Genomic DNA, 15,868 nt, shown 5'->3' on the forward strand with positions numbered 1-15,868 from the left:
ACTATTTTTGTTGCCAATACAAGTTGTGGAAAGTAGTGGAAACAGAAGAAGGCAGCATTCCAAAGCCCCTAGCAAGTTTTTTATTGCCAACAATTTAAACTGCACCACAAAGAAAAATGCTTGCAGCATGTTTTCTTTAAATTGAACTTGTCAGTCCAGCTTGAAAGATAGAATTGAGAGACAGAGTCTATATAATTACAAGTATTGAATTAAGTCAGATTCTTTCCTTACAATTATTGCTGTTTATAAGTAAAAAGTGACTCAAAAACTTTCATGTTTTCAAAAGTTAGAATTTTCCTGATTGTTTTTTGGATTTGTATTTCACATGAAACAGGCAGCCAATTGAAAGATGAGACTGATGCTTCTTTATGCTTTCAAATAAACCTTTAGTGTTAAATGTGAAATTGTACATTTTGAAAATAAATATTGATTAGGGATATAACAATGTGATTAGTTTGAAAAGAGTTGACTGCCAGAATACTCAGGTGTAGAATCTAGCTTCTGTTGAGTGAGAATTCAGGATGTTGTTGTGTTTGTGTTCAGTGCCTGTGTACTTTTACTTAGACCAGGTGTATGTGTATTCCAGGGCTAGAAAAATCACCTTCAGAGTTGCCAAACTGCAGGATTACAGAATTTGGACTGAAGGATCACATAGATAAATGGAAGCTCCATTGCACAGTATATAGTATAGAGATGAGCACAGTATATAGTATATATTGGCCTTACATGGAATGGAATTGCCATGCCCATAACTTCCATGCTTTTGATGAATGCGTTTGTAAGCATCTTAGCCCCAAGTTTTCTTGATCTTATATTTCATTGTATTTCTTAAAGGAAATTTACTGAATGACATAGATCTCCTTGGAGGGAGGCATCCATCAAAATCTAACTTAATTGTGGCTCTATATTCATTAACATTTATACTGTGGTTTGACATGTTGAAAATATTTATTTATTTATAGTAGTAATCTCTACATCAGTCCTCTAAGAGTATTTCTCCTAGTTTTTATTATCTTCCCAGTATATCTAGTAGTTTAAGAAGTGTGCTTGGCATACACTGTAATCTGTTGTTATCCTCATGTTATGGAAGTGGAATGTGAGACAGAATGTCTATTGCAGCCCTAGAATGTAGTCTGCTGCAGTTATTAAAGATTGCAAATTGAGAGAATGTGACAAAGAGGTGTAAAACAGGTCACTCAAGGAAGCTAAGCCGAGCCAGAAACTGCAAATCAAGTGAAGCCATAGCACATCCTTGCACACACAGGCAAACACACAACAGCACTCTAAGGTGCTCACATGCATCCGGCAGTGTTTCATATATAAAAACAGACACAGCAGTAATGTTACCTACCTCCTGACTTTTGTTCAGCCTTTTAGCCTGATGATTACCTTTTTTCAGAGGGCAGAGGAGGGACCCAACTTTACCTTTGTTGTTGTTGTTTAGTCATGTCTGACTCTTCGTGACCCCATGGACCAGAGCACGCCAGGCACTCCTGTCTTCCATTGCCTCCCGCAGTTTGGTCAAACTCATGCTGGTAGCTTCGAGAACACTGTCCAACCATCTCGTCCTCTGTTGTCCCCTTCTCCTTGTGCCCTCAATCTTTCCCAACATCAGGGTCTTTTCCAGGGAGTCTTCTCTTCTCATGAGGTGGCCAACTTTACCTAGGCAACATCAATCTGGCAATGAGCATGTACTGAATTAACTTACACTTAACTTACCCCTGTAGTATCTCTTTTCTTTTACATAATTTAAACTAAAAAGGAAAAATGGAAGGTACCCAAAAATTGTAGAAAACACGGAATCCCCCTGCACTTCAATGATAAAAAATTAACTGCTTTAATTCAGTCATTTTCCTTTTTTCGCTTTCCCCCCTTTCTTTCTTTTCGGTAATGTGGCTAGCTTAAACCCTTTGCCAGGTAGATTCGCTATGCCAAGTTGCATAGTGATAGGATGAATCATCTTGATTTTATTATGAATGGAATTCTGAAACAACTGTTTTAACTATACAGCTGCTCCTAGAGCAGCACAATAAGAAATTTATGTGTATAGATTTTGTTATACTTCAGAATGAAATTTTGTTGTTGGATATCTGATTTTGGCTGTATAGGTGACTGACATGTAAGATGACACATACTGTAGTTTGGAGACACTGTTTCAAAACCAGCTGCACCTGCAATTACAATAGAACACCAGAACAATTGCATAAGTGTTGCATTAAAGAAAAGGAGAGGCTTTGTCAACCTCACATAAAGATACCCTTGTGCATATGTTTAGGATGAAGTTTCTGAGAATGCTTACTAAGCTTGTGAAGACATTTTTCATCCCCTAATTAGGAATGCTGTATGTTGGTTGCAGCAGACAAATGTGGGGGAAAAAATGAGCAGTTGTCCACTGAGTCTGTGGGACAGTTACCACTATATAGCATTCTAGTGAAAGATGGCCATTCTGTCATCCCTTCTATCAGCTGTTTATAAAATGCTCTATTCCCTGGAACAAGCTCTAGATCAGATACATACTCAACCTTTTTGAGCCCAAGGGCATGTTTAGAAATCTTAGGGTGGTGTCCAACAAAGTAGTTCTGCTAGGGCATGGACTTTGGCTGTGAAACAGAACTTCACCTCTTGCTCCTCTCCCTGTGCCCATCTAAATCTGTTCTGGGGTTTCCCCCCAGACTTGCACATGGGGAAAGGGGAGGAGGGAAAGTTCTGTTACGCAAGCAGAATCCTTGTGCTAGCAGAACTACTTTGATGGTTACCACCATAAGAAACTGTCATGGGTCTCACAAAATACTAGTTTCCTGGTGATGCTCAGAACCCTCTACAACTCCCCAGAAACAAAACAGACTAAAAAAGCAATCAACATCCCCCAAACAGGCAATCAAATAACCCAATGGTCGCCATGTTGGGGGCCCTAGCTTTAGATCATGGTTGTCCTAGAGTGGTACACTGTTTCAGGCTACAGATGGGGGAATTTCATAAAAATAAAAAAACCACCTCTGTGAAATACACAAACCACTCGCTTAAAGTAAAAAAGAATCTATGAGGTTGTTCTTTTCCCTTCCTTTTCTATTTGGAGAGATTAAAAACACAACAACCTTGACATGGTAGAGTTCACTCTACTACTTCATTTTGCTGAACATGTAGAATAATAACTAGATGAACTCTAGCCGGCATTTTCTGGTTGTTATGCCTGTTACTGTTTTTCAGAAAGTTAGTGCTCCGAGGACTATTTGCTACTGGGTTGACTTCAAGAACACCACTTAATATGCGGTATCAGTGAAGGGTTTTAAAAAAATTGCTTGTGGGTGAATTTCATTGTTCTTTTAGATACTATTTGTATGACTGAAGGTTCCTTAGAAGCAAGGTTTTCTGCTGTGCTTCTTTTTTCTTCAGCTGCTTCATGGCTTGCACCGCCCCCCCTCTCCAAGCCATACATGGAGGCTCCAGGGACTAGTTGAAAACATTCCTAATGCAATTAGTGCATGTCATTTCATTGAGAAGTGCAACTTTGTAACTTAAATGATCAACATCCTTAAGGCATGTGCCTTTCTTCTGATTTCTAATTTGCCTTAGTGCTATCACAAAATGAGCTACTGTGCTTGCACATACCTGCAGCAACTTGTTATCGGATAGAAAATGCAGCAAATGTTCTTGTGCAGTATTGAAAACTTAGGGAAAGCTTCTTTCTTCACCAGTTGCAAGAGAGACAGCAAAATTGCTCTGGCTTGGTTTTGTTTGACATAGCAGAGTGGGCCCCTGCAAAATCCTTGAGTGCTCTATTGCTCCCCAAAGCTCACTGATCTCATGCAATCCTTCTCGTGCAGTATATGTTATTCGGTGTTTAAATTTTCAGGTATGCTTTGAACCTTCTAGTAATGTTTTGATTCTCTTGACTTCCTTTGTTGTTGGGCAAGAAGCCAACAAGCTGTGGGTTGAGATGGAGGAGGTCTGGTACAGCCTCTGGATCCTATTCCTGGCTTCCTTCAAATTTTAGATATTTCATTATAGTGCTCATTAGTGAAATATTATTTCCCCCAAGGCAGTCTAAAGGACTCTCCCAGTGATTCATAACTTGTGGGACACTATACACCATTCAGCTATAAAATTATGACTACCTCAAATCAGGCTGCAGAAAAACAGTTTTAAGTGGTACTGTTTTTAAATTATGACAAGTCCAATGTGCTAAGAAATATTTCTTGTACTTGGACTCTCCCCTCCCCAATAACTTATTGTGCACAGAGAGCACAGTAATGATACTCATTGTAGAGTTCTAAACCTTTACAACTTCAAAATTCCTAGATGTTTCTTTTTAAAAGATAATGAAACCCTTCCTAATGGACTTTATGAACTGAAACCTATTTTTATTCCATACTTTCACCTTTTTAACAGGTTTATGAATCAGTGGAGCAGGTAGTATTTAAGGAGACTTGTGTTTCCGAAACTTGTTACTGTAGAAAAAAAATCAACAATGCTTCTTTGTGCATGAAAGGATTTTGTTGGGTAAAATTAGGCTGTAAAAACCAAAAGGAAACATTGGTTAATTTAGACTGAATACAGTAGAAAGTTGGGAACCTTGAATCCTCAGGAAATAATGCAGCTACTGACTAGAATCCAGTTTGCTTGTGTATCTGTTTTTGATAGGAATAGGAATTCTTCTCTATTATGAAAAGATCTTTAGAAATAAAGTTATGTAGCTTAAGAAAACCACTGTTTCTAAAGAAATAATTACTGCTCCTTAAAATGAATGCCTTTTAAATTTAGGATTTGATTTTAATTTTTCAAGAGTATCTTGACAGAATCAGGACATTTCAAGAAATTAGAGGTGTCTTTGATAGAAATAACAAGTGAATAGCCCTTTGTAGTTAAAAAAATAAAAACAATTTAAGAATTTTAAAGAAAGGGACAATTTTTTTTTTTGCGTGCTACACTTAAATCCACATTTGGAAAGTAACAGAGTGAGAGAGAGGGCTTGAACTAAAGCCAGAAAATTGAAGCAGGCAGAACAGCTTTGCTGACCACACTATGGCAGGTGGTCAGGCTTCTAGTATATGTACCTTGCTAATCCAGAGGTGCAAACTACAGAGGTTGACATCCCTTCAGTTCTGGGCTGAACTCCAGCCTTCAGTCATGAAGTTTCCAGCTCAAGCCCTAGACTTCCTGTTGGATAGTGATTCCTTTTGCTTCCCTTCCTACAATGAAGCATTAACCATTCACTACCCAGCAAATCCCCTTCCGCTAGCTCCAAGAAGCCAGTGTGGGCAAGGGGCAAGGGATTAGGTGATTAGCTGCACTTCTCTAAGCACTGGTCCACATCCTCAGACCACGATAATCAAAATGATCCAGTAGAGATAGAACAGACAGGGTTCTGGACACTTCCATTGGACTTGCTCTAACTGGTATCTGACTGTCCAAATCTGAGTGATTTTGCCCGTAGCCTAAAGTGCCTTGTAAGTATACACAAGGCTGCTAAAGGGTGTCATAGCAATGCTCTCTTGGTCATATGGCACAAGCCCATTCACCACTTGGAAGAGCTCTGCTGGACAACTACTGTGGACGCAGTGATGACAGAGAAGCAAGCTTTCTCCATTGCTATCACCATATGCTAAGTGCCGTAATGCACTTTGGCCTGTGCTCAGTTGAAGCAGGCACATGTGTGTGAACTTTTTATGCATAACTGTAAATTTACGGCCAAGAGAAAAGCAGTTTTAACTGGAAATTAGGATTAGGATTTTCAGAAACATAGTAGAAACTGTGTAAAGGAAGAAATTTTGAAACAAAGACTGCAATTCTAACCCCACCCACCTGAGAGTAAGTCCCACTGAATTCAATAGAAATTACTACTTAGTAGACATCCAATTTTGTAATTATGCATTATAAATATACATTGTGTACATTAAACCTTTGTTTTTGAAGTCTGCTTAATATGCACCATGGTGTCAGGTGTCAGGTCATTGATTCAAAGTTTGCTTTAAGCTTCTGATTATCTATTCATTTTGCATTTCGGAATAAACAGATTAAAACTTCCTTCCTGCTGACCTTATTCCAACAAGTTCTACAACTGGCCCCTTCCAGCTGGGTAAACAGCCTTAAGGATCTAATTTGCCCTCTTCTCTTTAATTCAAAATTATGTTAAATGTTCTCTTCAGTGACTCATGACATCATTTTCCGTTTTCACAGAGTAGTTTACACAGGTTCAACAGTTCATTCTCAGCATTACAAATTAAGGAATTTAAGACTCTGGGTTGTACTGTCTTTTTTAACATTCCAAAACCACTCTAGTGTGTAACCATTCTGTCTAGGCCTGTTTTGTCGTCTCAATCGAATACCATGGACTATTTATTTATCGCCCACAAATTTACCTTTTTACTGTACAGTGGTACCTCGGGTAAAGTACTTAATTCGTTCCGGAGGTCTGTTCTTAACCTGAAACTGTTCTTAACCTGAAGCACCACTTTAGTTAATGGGGCCTCCTGCTGCCACTGTGCCACCGGAGCATGATTTCTGTTCTCATCCTGAAGCAAAGTTCTTAACCCAAGGTACTATTTCTGGGTTAGTGGAGTCTGTAACCTGAGGTACCACTGTACAAGACAGACAGACAAATCCTGGGCCAGAAACTTGATACCAGCCACATTGGACTCCAAACAAGCGCAAAGTATTGTTACCGGAAAGACAGCTCAGTTTTTGTCTCCACACTGTCATTTTGTCTTTTAGTCCTTCTTGAACATTAGTTTGTAAAGGCCAGTAAAGGAGTATTTGTAGGTCCTTTGTGAACCTCTCTTTCCCATGTCAAGGAGAGGTTGTCAATCTTTCCCTCTCTTGCCAGGGGAACTCCTGGATGCACTAAAGCCAAATCTCAATTTCTTAAATTGATCAAGTCAACGCTGCACCGTTTATCAATCCCTGAGTTCTTGTGTGACTTTCCAGTTAGTAAAACTGGGGATGGGGAGAAGCTGTGCAACTGACTACTGAAATGAGCTGGAGAAGAATTGTGGGGAGGTGGGTTTTTAAGAACCCTAGAAGCTTCTTTCCAAGCCAGGTGTGGACAAATTTTGTTGGCATCCCTGACATTTACTTGAAGATGGGATGGGTTTGAGGTCTTACAAAAGAGCATAACAAAAGCATCAATAACAGGTAGACGAATGTTGTCATAAGTTTTGGTGATTAAGTTGCTGTGAAGTAATTTTGGATTTTGTTGGCTACTAAATTAGAATAGTTTTTCTAAAATCAGTTTAATGCTAAAAGAGTAGCTTAATACAGTATCAGTTTAATGCTAAAGAGTAGCTTAATACAGTATCAGTTTAATGTTCAAATATACAACAAAATATTTTTTGGAAATAGTTGAAATATTTTAATCTCATAATTGCTGGTGGTTGCTTTATCTTTGAAGGTGGTATTCTGTAAATTTAGGGTAAGTATTCTTTTAAGACAGTTCTGCTAACAGAAGTGGTAATTACAGTATGTGGCTGAAGCATGTTGATTACTAGAGATATAATTGGTGGGAGCGCAGATGTCTGAATAGAAGTACATGTTTCTACCTGTTAAAAACATAAATACACAGGTAATTCTTCTACTTTAGTTTAGAAAATACATGTGGTTTTGAATGCCCACTAATGGAAGTTGTTTCAATGGTGTAAAATAATATTTTCTGTGCAGTAATATATGGAAAGAGTTTGATTAATTAGGATGTGAAGACATTAATCATATTCATTTACAGAGCAATACTATCCCTGAGTTTATTTATGCCTCCTGGGCAGGGAGAGGTTCTCTTCTAAGTTCCTGTGCATTTGCTCAGCCTGAAGATACACTGGGATAGATTTCAGTCTCAATATATCACATCACTGCTGCCCTTTCCGTTGGCATCAGTACAAGGGACAAAAAGTGGGTGGACTAGGGAATGGCAAGGGAAGAGCAGAGCTTAATCAGTATTGTGTGCTTTCTCAGGTAACGCTCCCGTTTCCTTCAGTGGTGTAATGTTACGCCTGTAAGTGAGGAAGTGTATTATAATGCTACCATTGTTGTCAACAGTCAGTCCTAGACAACTGCCGCGTCTCAATTTCTTCTCTGCTGCAGTAGAGGACAGGATCCCAACTAAGACATGCTTATTTTCCTAAGCATAAGTCCTGACTATCTCCATGATTACTGCTGGCACTTGAAGCCAATCAGAAGAAAATTGAGAACTGAAAATAAGACCAATTGGGTGAATAGCCAGGAGGCTCTGATGATTCACCAAATGGTGTGTGTGTGAGAGAGGATGGACAAAATGAAACTAGAGTTGAATTATCAATGTTTATTGAGCAAGAGACAGATGTAAAGACTGTTGCTTAGAAGTGGTCTCTGCCTAAAGTTCAAAATACTTAATCACGCAGTACATATTGCAGTGTAGTGTTGTAGAATTGTTGGCTAAATTTAGTCTATTGTGTCATAACTGTTACCTGATTGCTTGTCCTACGAATTCATTCACTACTTACCGTAAACGTTTGAAACTAAGATATTTATAAGCCTATGAAGGCAACACAGCAGAATTTCAGTAACCATGTTTATGAAATTGAATTAAATTAAAGTAATTTGGTTTGATTTGTAATAATTTGGAAAAATTATTATTATTATTATTTTTAAAAATCCGCTAGAGTCTGAGTCATATTTAATTTGATGGCTTGGGTCATCTGATTGTTTCTCCACATGTCCGTGGTCATGGTTTCAAATATAGATCTGGGTTTGGTGAAGTGCTCACATTAATACTTTGCCATTTATCCACCATGGTATGGTTACACTCATTCCATATTTCAGAACAGTCAAAATAATTTGTCAGTTGGTTTTTCAGCCTCCATAATGAAGTAAGCTTTTTGCCTCCCATAAATAGAAGATTCTGAAAATACGATAGGTATGTGTGTGCTTTAGATAGTTGTAATGGGAATTGGGGTTGCTTGTGCGTAAACTGCAAACTGCTCCAAGCTAGTCGTATAGCTAAAACTTTCCCTGGTTTGACAGCCCTTGAAACGCGACTGTCTTAGTCACTGGCAGAATCCGTCAGTGGGCGTGACCTAAATTTCTTCCAACATAAAAGTTGCTTGACTCCAAGTCTCCTCCTAGATTCTCTGCGTGGAAGCCTTCTGCGCAGCGTGGGCGTGCCAAGCGGAGGTCCTGTGCTCTCTCCGCTGATTTCACTGGAAGAGTCTCGGAGCCTCCCCTCCGCTGTACTCTCAGCTTCCCCTTTCTCCCTGGTGTCCCCTGGATCTCCTTCCCCCGAGGAAGCTCTATCTCTCTCCTTGCTAGTTCCCTCCCCTGTATCACTGGAGCGTCTTACCTCTCCTCTTCCCTCTGATGGCAGTTCCCTGACAATAGTTTTTCACAAATATGAAAGATTGGTGCTAAACATTTTTGGGAAAGGTTTTAGTGTTAATTTTCACTGTTTGCTACAACAGGATAAAAATAATGCATGCAGCTGTCTATTCCCATAGTATGAGGCTCAACTTTCATCGACATCATGCAGAATAGGATGTGCAATATATCAGGAAGAATTCAATGTCTGTCTGGATCAGGCCAACAGTGTATGTGGAAGTCAAAATATTAAATTTGCTTGGACTTGTTCTTTAAGCAGAGATTAACTAAGGTAAACATGTAAATCTGTGTTTAACCTCCCCTTTTTTTCTTGGTTCCCAAGGCAGCAGGAGCAATCTGTCCTCTTGTCTCCACTGTTATTGCTTCCTCTGCTGATGGATGTTTAGACCATTCACTAGATCGTGCCAAGTACAGAGCAAGTGAAATGCCTCAGGCATTCTTATTTGATATAATCCATCAAGCATATCATCAGGTAAGAATTTTGGCAATTAAAAAAGAAACTTACTCTTCTCCTCAACCCCCCACCCCCACCCCCATACTGTAAGAGGCAACTGACTTGCATGTGTTATTTGGGGAGTGACTTAGTAAATATTCATTTTAATAAATTATATTTTTGGTTTTTTTGCCACCAAATGGTAGCATTTTGTATAATTATGTTATGTTACATATACTAAACTTCCACACAAATATCCACACAAAATGGATGTAAAGGTTTATGTGTTGGGTGTGTACAGCCTGTGTAGTTGATTCTGCAGTCAAAATGGACAAATGCTTGTTCTACTAAGTGTGTCTTCTCTTTGTTTTGATCGGGGAAGGTGAAACCTGAAACCACCCTATGTGGGTGCATAGAAACCTCAGACTTGTGCATGGCTGGAATACAGCTTATTGCACAATGATAAAAGTCACAGCCAAGGCTCTGACCAGTTTTACCTCTGCCCACACACCCCACTGGCAGGTGGCTTCTGGAAATTTGCCCATGATGGAATTGCCATCTGAAAGAGGGACTGAAAGAGGGACCCATTCCACCTGCCTTTAAAATAGTTTTAAAAATACTGGCCCTCTCTTACTCCTGAAAACCAGTACTTACTGCTGTCACTAAAAAAAAAGAGGTATTGAAATTCTGTATTTGTTCCAGGTAAACTTAACAACTGCTCACCATCTCAATCTACCTCATACTGATTTAAATTTTGCTAGTTATTGTGATCTTAACAAACATTTTGAGGAATTTATGGACAGCTCATTTTCCTGTTGCTTTTCTGTTTTTCACTCGCCCCCCCCCCCACCGTACTTAAGAATGTGTAGAGGGAAAGCTACTAATTGCGACTGGTGAATTTGCATTGCTTTGAAGTATTCCAGAATGTCTCAGATGCATTACAGGAGGGATTCTACCATTTTAGGAGCTATAGTGTGCTTACATAGTATAGTCAGAATTGAAAGGGCTTTAACAGCACTCTGACAATTCTCCACTGGCACAGTTAACAAAGGACAGAATTACAGAAGATCTTGGCTCAGGAAATAATCTAGCCCTTTCTTGACATAACACTTTCAGTTTATTGAGAGTAAATTGGCAAAGTTACATAATGTTAGGTCACTGTCCTGTTGCTGTGAGGCATTATACTAGAAAATACATGTTTAGGAGAAGTACAGTTACAGCTCTGCCAGCACAGTAGAACGTTCATGGTGTGTGCTTGCAAATGTAGGCCAAATTTGAAACAGATATGATAATTTCAGTATTGATACTGTTAGCTGAGCAACTGCTATCATCTTCTGATGTGGCATATAACAGTATAAAGCAGAAAATTATATGGATCAGGATGGCTTATTTGGACCTCTGCAGTGATTACCATGGTGGCGCAACCTGATGTTGGCAGTAACATTTCATCACACAAATGCAACTGATATAGGTCTGTTAGCCAAACATTGACTGCACCTGGACTAGGGTGCTCAGTCAATCTGTACACAATTGCGACTTTGTATATTTGTAAAGCTTGAGAAACAGTAATTTAAAATGCCATGTTGTATATAAATTCTGTAGGCTACAATGATTTTTGTTTCAACATTGTCTACAGTGCAGTGACTATGACCTGGATTATGGAACAGAATGTTTGCATCTGGCACTAAAATACAACAAAACAAATGCGAAACTTATTGAAGGGCCCCCTGATTTATGGAAGGTAGGAGCAACATTTTTCTTTAGTAAATGGGAAGCTTTGGCAAAGTTGATGATAGTTACATTATTGCACTTCTGAAAAATACTGCTCAAATGCTACAAACCATGAATGCAATTTAATTATAACAAGCTGTATATCCATGTTGGAACTTTTAAGATGCCCAACTCGCTTTTCACTGCCACAGATGAATGTAATAAATCTTCTGCAATGTAGAATTGAGATGCAGGTTGTTCACTGAGATGCCTGTCTCATCAGCCTGATCCAGCTTTTCTTAGGAAAACCCATTCTCCTCTGGTTTTAAGTATCTAGGCAGGATTCAAGAAAGGAAGTTTATGGAAATGGCTCAACTTTGGTAGACTTCTCTTTTAGCTCACACAGAACGATACTCTTCAAATATTCTTTTATATAATATTCTATTATATTATATAAACAACACATTTTGATGTGTTTATATCAAATACATCAAACATATATATTTTAATATGTTGAATAGAGGTAATAGAGCTTCCTGGCATGTCATTCTGTCCATGTGCTACTCCACTTCACCTGCTGAATGTGTGGATGGACAGAAGTGTCAACAGCAGCCCGAAACCAGTTTCCTGGAGGGGCTAGGGCTGGGCCAGCCAAGTATTGTTGGATCCCAAGCCACTCTCACTGCATCCTATGATTGCCTTGGTTCTATTTCAGGCCCAGTTGCGGCTTCAGCTCTAGGCTGACTCAGGCTTCTCCCTCCACCACCTCCTGCACTTGCCACCATGTAGGGGGATTTGGATTGTCCCCTAATCTCTAAAAAAACAAGGATTACTACAATATTATTAAAGTATGTGACATAATTATAAATGAATGGAGATACATTTTTTAAATTTAAAAAATAGTGTATACATCTTGTGTTAAAGGAATTTCTAGGACTTATCCTTCCACATTTTTGTTATTATGTCTATGCTAAAATCATACTGTAGCAACTGTTTTATATATCATTCTTTATCACTATGCAGTATATTCAGTTTATATAAGACATTTGTTACTACACACACACACAATAAATAAAATCTGTTTTGGTAATTTCTCTTTATTTTCTGGCGTCAGTTTTAAGCATGTGAGCTTCAGAGCAACCTATTCGTTTCACTACCAAAACTGACATAAGAGCTCTCCTCTATGAGGTGTCTTGTTCAAAGAACACTCCTGCTCCAAAGTACTTTTTAGATCAGAGCTAGTAATACATTCAGAGTATTACAGAAAGAGGATTGTTGTTTTTTAAAATAAAAGATGTTAACTCTAGATTTTGGGAAATAATGTAATTATCATAGTAAGGGAAGCAATATAATTATCATAGTAATTTAGATGAACTTCTTGACATGAAGATATGCAAATGGTAAATTTACTATTTCACTAAAACAGAATAAAGGTGAACACTCTTAGAAAGAATATGGTAGACATATGTGGGTAAACCAAATGTAGCCATTTTTTAAAAGAATGATAAAATTAATACCGAACAGATTTTAAAGCTTAATACAAATACAGATTTGGAAGATCTTCTGATTTACATTTTTTCTCATGGCTTCTAGTGCTTTTTAAATATAATTTAGATATAATTAAGATATAATTAAATATAATACAGTAACTTGGAGCAGAGCTTTCAGTGTGGCTGTCCCTGTTCTGTGGAACAACATTCCTGTCAAGACACAACAGGTACCCACTATCTGCACTTTCTGGGAATAACTGAAGACCTTTTTCTCCCAACAAGCTTTCCCAGCTGAATGAATAGGTCTCTGCCTTATGCATACATTCTGTGTGTTTTTTCAAATAATATTTTGTGTTTGCGTGTGTTTTAACTGATTTTTAGTTCATCCATTGTGCTTTGTACATAGCCTTGAGATGGAAGGCTACTAAAAATAGCAACAATAATAAAATGACAATATTATGTGTTGACAGTCTTTCAGTGTGGAAAATGGTCTTTAGGTAGTGTGTGTGTGTGTGTGTGTGTGTGTTATTAAAAACTTGTGGAAGAACTAATTAGGTTTATCTGTCCTTTAGGTGACCTACAAGCGAGATCTGTATGCAGCTGATTCTTTAATTAAGGGTATGTGCTTGTCCTTGAGTCTGCCAGTTCATATAGTCACCAAGATGAAACCACATTTTGTGTGTGAAAACACTAGAAATTAAAGTTGACTGGCAAAATAATAAAACCACATAAATAGCTTTACCTTATTCCTTTAATCATGTAAAGTTGCATAAAGGAACCAGGCAAATGGAAAATAGGCCTTGGGCACTGTCTCTGATTCAAGTCAGACAATGCTGACCTTTCAACCAAAATGAAAGCCTATCCAAGGGGAAAACAGAACTTCAGGAAGTACATAATCAAGACATTAGTGAGGACTTTGTTCTGTGGATGGGCATTGCACCAGCAGGGAGATGCAGTGTGGAAGATCCATATGGCTAGTGACGCTACACATCATGGTTGCTGCTGCACAGATTCAACTTGTATTGGCTTCTGTTTCAAGGCTGTAAAAGTGCCTTTACAGATTCTTTCTTAGTGAGAAATGTAAACATTCACCTTGCCAGCACCTTGCACCTTCACACTTCACCATGACAGATTCTCACATCTCATTTAGTGTTGCACTCCACATTTATTTGAGACAGATCTGCAACATTAGGGCTTTGATTCTGACTGCTTTGGCAGCAAGTCCCAACTCATCAAATCCCATCTAGCACTGTATTGCCAGCTCCATCTCTTGGAGGGACCTGTCTTTGGGGTGTTGGACTACATACAGCACACAGCTTGCTAAAGTCAAAGCAGGATGTCAGTCCACGTGGAGAATCAAGGCAAGCCAAGTAGGAGAATCTAGGTTCAAATTTCAGTAACTTCCCAGGGGGCAGTGCTGTGGAGCTGGTCTAAGAGTCACAAAGGTCTGCAGCCAGGAGGAGGAAGAAGAGGAAGAAGCCCTAGCAGACTGGTTTGGATAGAAAGAGATCTCTCTTTCTGTCTCCAAACTCCTGACAAGCTGCTGCTGTTCCTCGTAGGATATGGTGATAGTAATCAGTGTAGCTTCTTAGAGAAACAGTGGAAGAGAACCAACTGAGCCTGACTGAGCTGCTTTCTCATCTGCAGTGTCTGTAGGGACTTGTTCTGTGCAATTCCCTCTCCCTGCATAGGGAAACCAGCCCTGGGAGCCATTAGTCAGTGGATACACTATGGTTCTGCCACACTGCGGCCTTTTATTTGCATTCTGAAAACATTTGGACCTGATTCTTCAAGTGGTTTAAATTTTAAGTCTACTACTCTGGTTTTCAGTTGAATGGCCGTCATTGAAAGTTAATCATCTGTGTGAAGGAGATACTCAAACTTCACTTAAAATTAGAAGCGAAATTGGATCCTGGCTCCTCATTTTGCATATATTTGTTCATTTAGAAGAGTCACGGGAAAGTGTGATTTCTGGTGCACTTAAGTATCTAAAACAATTGTAGCTGCTTAAATATGGGGATTTCCTATGTCAAGGACTGATTTACAAATAAATACGGAACTAGTTACAATGAGCTAAAACCATACTTCATCTTGTATGTTTACCTATGTATTTAGGGATATTCTCTAAGCAAAGCAACATTGTATTTGTTGTGCAGACTTGTTTCGCCCACCCACAGCTGCTGTGCAAGCTCAGACTAACAAGTTTTTAAACTGGTTAACAATGCCAAGACTAAAAAAACTGAATTTAATTTACATAAACAAACCAGTCTGAAGCGATATGGATTTTCTTATTCTCTACAATGAGCATTTCTTGGCACATACTCTACTAGTCACTTCAGTAGAAACTAAAAATATCCAGACACATCTTATATTTTCTATTTTCTTCTTTACCTTCTTCTTTTGGTACAATTGGGTAGTACATTCTGTTCAAATAATGACTCTATAAATTATTTTCTTAAGTCACTCAGATTTTTCTGCTTCTGTACTATACGTAAATGTTATACCAGTCAGTAATCTACGATGTCTTCACACAAAGGTACTTGACTATTAAGACTATTGAATTTTGAATACAAATTCTTCTTCTTTTTTTGTTCTACAAATATTTCCAACAAAGTTATCCAGCTGTTTAATGTTCAGTTTTCTCTGAACATCTTATGGAAGTTAATGACATTTAAATATATTTTTAATTGCTGAGAAATTATATGCTAACTTAAGTCAGTTAATTGCAGTTGGTCTACACTGAGTACAGCATAGTAGGAGAGCACCCTTTGAAATTATGTGAATGACTTCAATGCACATAAAGTAACAGATGAGATTAATATAGCATATTCCCTAGGTTGCTTGAATTATTCCAGATTTGTGTGTATAGGGGAATTTGTACATAGTATAAAAGGGA

At 38.4% G+C, this 15,868-nt stretch overlaps 1 protein-coding gene across 4 annotated transcripts in view; it reads left to right on the forward strand.

Annotated features, from left to right (window-relative positions):
* The window catches only part of CRPPA (CDP-L-ribitol pyrophosphorylase A), a 61,001-nt gene that overhangs the window by 12,337 nt on the left and 32,796 nt on the right, over positions 1 to 15,868 (forward strand). For all 4 annotated transcript variants that reach the window (XR_014212650.1, XM_082193979.1, XM_082193978.1 and 1 more), the window contains exons 3-5: positions 9,662 to 9,811; positions 11,409 to 11,513; positions 13,545 to 13,590. Coding sequence is in view for 3 of the 4 variants with exons in the window: in XM_082193979.1 (XP_082050105.1) it covers positions 9,662 to 9,811; positions 11,409 to 11,513; positions 13,545 to 13,590 (301 nt within the window). In the remaining variant the exon portion in view is untranslated. The remainder of the gene's footprint in view (positions 1 to 9,661; positions 9,812 to 11,408; positions 11,514 to 13,544; positions 13,591 to 15,868) is intronic.

This window comes from Podarcis vaucheri (genome assembly GCF_965113315.1).
Source record: "Podarcis vaucheri genome assembly, chromosome: 12".
NCBI classification, from domain to species: Eukaryota; Metazoa; Chordata; class Lepidosauria; order Squamata; family Lacertidae; genus Podarcis; species Podarcis vaucheri.